The sequence below is a fragment of the Setaria italica genome, chromosome I, assembly GCF_000263155.2.
Source record: "Setaria italica strain Yugu1 chromosome I, Setaria_italica_v2.0, whole genome shotgun sequence".
NCBI lineage: Eukaryota > Viridiplantae > Streptophyta > Magnoliopsida > Poales > Poaceae > Setaria > Setaria italica.
The window spans coordinates 37,489,776-37,494,132 of record NC_028450.1 but is presented as its reverse complement, the minus strand read 5'-3'; the positions used below and the strand labels follow the sequence as shown (position 1 = coordinate 37,494,132).

The 4,357-nt window shown below is 41.0% G+C and overlaps 1 protein-coding gene across 1 annotated transcript in view; it reads right to left on the bottom strand.

Moving 5' to 3' along the window:
• Positions 1-361: 361 nt before the first annotated feature.
• LOC101761541 (probable histidine kinase 6) overlaps positions 362-4,357 on the bottom strand; it is a 5,989-nt gene continuing 1,993 nt past the window's right edge. Inside the window, exons 3-10 of the mRNA XM_022828834.1 lie at positions 3,798-4,027; positions 3,536-3,722; positions 3,390-3,441; positions 3,075-3,304; positions 2,826-2,924; positions 1,990-2,705; positions 1,137-1,616; positions 362-947 (exon numbers count right to left, since the gene is read on the bottom strand). Coding sequence (XP_022684569.1) covers positions 686-947; positions 1,137-1,616; positions 1,990-2,705; positions 2,826-2,924; positions 3,075-3,304; positions 3,390-3,441; positions 3,536-3,722; positions 3,798-4,027 — 2,256 coding nt within the window. The 3' untranslated portion in view covers positions 362-685. The remainder of the gene's footprint in view (positions 948-1,136; positions 1,617-1,989; positions 2,706-2,825; positions 2,925-3,074; positions 3,305-3,389; positions 3,442-3,535; positions 3,723-3,797; positions 4,028-4,357) is intronic.

Here is a 4,357-nt window from a genome sequence, read left to right as displayed (position 1 = left end):
GCAGTTTACATAGTAGGGTACAGTACATGAACAGTGCATGTAGACACAGTGCCAGTCATTTACGGAACTTGCAGAGTACACGAACTGTATATACAGTTATACACAATGCCCAGCCATTTCCTAATCTTGCACAGTGCACGCACTATAAACACATGTCCAGTCATTCTGACATTCACATCTAACAGCACCACAGAAGCACAATGCTGAAGCAGGAAAAGATGAAGCGCCGGTCGATCATGCTAACAAGAACACAGGTTACAGTGCAGAAGAACTCGAAAAGCTTCCCATCGTGTCTAGCTAGCGGATGAACGGATACGGAGTCCAGGTGCACTTTACAAACAGTTTCATGGAACATGAGAAGGAAACAACAGGGAAGGGCATCGCTTTTTTCAGTTTCCATGTTAATCTGAAACTGGGGGTTGCAACGAGATGTGGTATTTTCAATGAACTGTCAGCACATACAACAGCCTATAAACATCAAAGAAAAGAATTACAAGGTGATCTATACCTAAACTCCCCTGGGCTGCCGCTCATCTGTGATGCATAGCAAGCTCACGGCACTTTCATCTTTTTCATCTAGTGTTGTGAGAGGCCATGTCAGATGATTGTTAGAGTTAGTGTCAGCTGGACAGAAGCAACATGGTGATGCTTCACTTCCGACGAATCCATTACGTTGATCTGAACATTAAACAGCAGAATCTGTTGTTCCCACTACATATCTGGAGACTGCTTGGTATAGTTGCTCTTCATCGAAGGGTTTTGACACATATCCATTCATTCCCGATTTTAAACACTCTTCATAAGTTGCCTGGATAACATCGGCTGTCATTGCCAGAACAGGCAAATGGTACTCAGCAAATGTGGAGCCTTCAATTGAAGCCAACTTGTTCTTTCTTTCTTCATTGGCTTTCATCTCCATTTGCCTTATTTGTCTGGTTGCCTCAAACCTGCAGAAAGTAATCATTAAAATTGATGGTCAGTCTGGAAGACTTTGATTTCAATGATCAGACCTACACATCCGACCATGGATAAATGGAATACAAATCTCCTTTCAGTTAATTCTGAAACAATAGCATTTTTTAATATGTAAGCAGGATAAAAATGGCAACCAATGCGAGAGTTTATTTAATTCATACCCATCCATCTCTGGCATCTGAACATCCATAAAACATGCGTCGAAGCAATGTGGAGGTTGAAGTAGACTGATAGCATCCTTGCCACTTTCGACACAATGGACCTTAGCACCATACTTTTTTAGTGCAGCTGCAGCAACTCTGAGATTGACCTTATTATCATCTACGATCAATATGTTCTTCCCAACCAGCAAGCTACGAAGAAATGACGGCCGATTTTGATTTTCTTTTCTTTCGGGCATCTCTACTTTGAGCAGCTGCTGAATACATGAAGCAATTGTGCTTGCTCTTAAAGGCTTACACATGACAATATCAAATATGAATCCATATTTGTCCTTGTCAGCTTCGGAGGTGACCAGAAGAACCGCCTTAGGCGCATCAGGCAACTGACCGTTCTTGTGTTCACGTAGACGATTCAATAACTGAACATCTGTCTCAGGCCTCCAGAAGTCACTCTCAATAAAAAGCATGGTTGCTTTTTCCCTACAAGAAAAGAAACTTAGGGAATTCACAGGTAGTGCAAAAGAATACAAATTGCAGAATCTGCAGCATTTAGAATGCTTTATGCTATGTTTGAAAGCAATTGGCGATAATAGTACAGCCAGGGTCCTTTAGGTCCGGTGCTTTTTCAGTAAAACCAGGCCAGAGTTTTCGAGTTTGAATCCTGTGGCCTACTCCTATTCCATGTCTAAGACTTAAGGGAGCCTCCATGTGGAGGACATATTTTTAGTATAATTGAATTGCCTACCCTTACATATCAGCTTAGCTATTCGTTGAGGCCATTAGCACATGCAGTTCAATAATCCCTATGGTCAATTCTATTCCCAGCATTTAAGTAAGTAAAGAGAAAACTTACCTTGAAATGGTTGATCCATTTTGTCCAGATAAAGCTTTTAGTCCCGCACTCATATTGTTCACAACTTGAACAATTATTCCCAACCTCTTAAGGTGATATCTTGTGACAGCACTACGTACAGGTCTCCCATCAACCAAGATGGCCTTCATTCCCTTAAAAGCAGTAGGCAGTGCCTCGGACAAGCTCTTTCTTGAATCAGCTGAAGCATCTTTGTATGAGCGCCTCAGTGTAGCTGAGAATGTGAATGTACTTCCAACAAAAGGGCGGCTGGTGAAACTTATCTGCCCGCCCATAAGTTCAGCTAGACACTTGCTGATGCTTAAACCAATGCCAGTACCACCATAGTTCCTTGAAGTTGAACTATCAGCCTGCATAAAAGGTGTGAAAACACGATCTTGTGCCTGCAATGGTATCCCAACACCAGTGTCCTCAATGCTTATTGCCAATGTGACGCGGTCAGAATCATTTTGATTAGAATTTTCACCATCAAGATCATCCAAAAGCGACTCCTTGTCAGAGAGCAGCAGCTTAAAATATTGCCAATTATTTCGTCTGTCTGCCGCTTCAAACCCACTCAATGTATTGAAGGCACCATTAGCTGTTGACTCAATTTTACCATCTTTCCCATTCATGGTTCCATGTATGACCTGATTAGCTTCCACATTTGAGTTCTCAGCCAAACAGACCCGAACAAATACATGACCCCGTTCTGTGAACTGGAACAGATAATAGATATGTCAGTACATTTTTTGAACGTATTTGATGACAGAATTATGTGTGAGACTTTAACCAACATTATTTGAATTAACTGTCAGGATCCAAAATTGGCTGCTTACTTTGACTGCATTGCCCACCAAATTTGTCAATATCTGTCGAAACCTCCAAGGGTCCCCAAGAACAACCTTTGGAACATCATCACATACAAATACTGCAAGCTGTAGCAAGGAGGAGAAAGATTAGGAAAAGAATCTACTATCTGAAAGAAATCGTAGGGACAGGACTGCTAGGATTAAAAGCAATCCATTTCTATTGCAACTGAGCAAAGGAAACACCATTTCCTACTTTAAGTATCAACAGTAAGATACCTCTATGCACTTCTCCAGCGACTTTGAAGAAAACAAGGAAATAACATCATCCATGAGAGAGCGCAGATCAAAAGGCACAGCCTCAAGCTCTAACTTTCCAGCTTCAATCTTTGCTCGATCAAGGACATCATTTATCAGTGTTATCAATGCTCTGCCACACATTTGTGCGGTCTGAGCATAATCCTTCTGAGTCATGGTCAGATCTGTTCCCAAAAGCATATCCAGCATTCCTACAGTAGAAGGAAGAATTTGTTTAGATTGCCGGGCCCATGAACTGGAGATTGTGGTATAGGTATTACAAAAATGCGTAAGTACCAAGGACGCCATTCATAGGTGTTCTGATCTCATGTGATACAGTTGCCAGGAACTGCAAGAAAAGAGGTAACCATATAAATATGTAAGCCATACATGATCCATAAGCTAGAATTCCTAGTAAAAGAGTGCTAAAGTATATGTTAAACCTGAGACTTCGCGACATCAGCAGCTTCTGCCTGAGTTTTGAGTTCTTCCATCTTTCTACAATCTTCTGAAACTTTGTCATATCGAGACCACGCAGCACAAATGATATACCCCAGAAGCATCCATATGACAAACGTGCCCAAAGGATTAGTGATGGCCGACCACGGCATAGGAGGCTTTTCTCTATACCTGCACAAGTTAACAACATCAGTGGAACACCAAATCAGACAACAAAGTCAAGAGTTACTGATAGAAGATACCAACCTGCACCTCATTTCATGCTTCCTAAATGGATCTCCAAAATCCAGCATGCTAACATGCAAGAGGGGCACTTGATCATCCAAACTTGGAGGTCCATACAAAACCATAGCTTCCGAAGCATTTGTGACATCGTAGACATTCACCACAATATCTTGATTGCCAGCTAGTTTGCTCAGCAAATTCTCCACAAGTGACTCCACATCAAAGGCTCCACCAAGATATCTGTTAGCAGGTTATTTGATCAGATTTGTCCACAATAACCAAACAGATGCATAATTATTGACAGCCCACAGCAAATTCTTCTCTATAACATTAAGAGTTAATTATGTAATTTCAAGTTAATAGAGGCAAGTGGCACATATTCTGTAACCTTCATAATCTTATATCACTAAATGTGTTTGTGTCATCGGCAAACTACCCTATCCTATTTTGTTAAAAGAAACTCGCTATTCCTTTTCTAGCCTGCTACTAGACATGTCAAGGTTATCATAGTCAACAGGAGTTTAGTGTTGATCAATGAAGCACTAATGTTATAAATTACACGAAGAAGTTATACTACATGG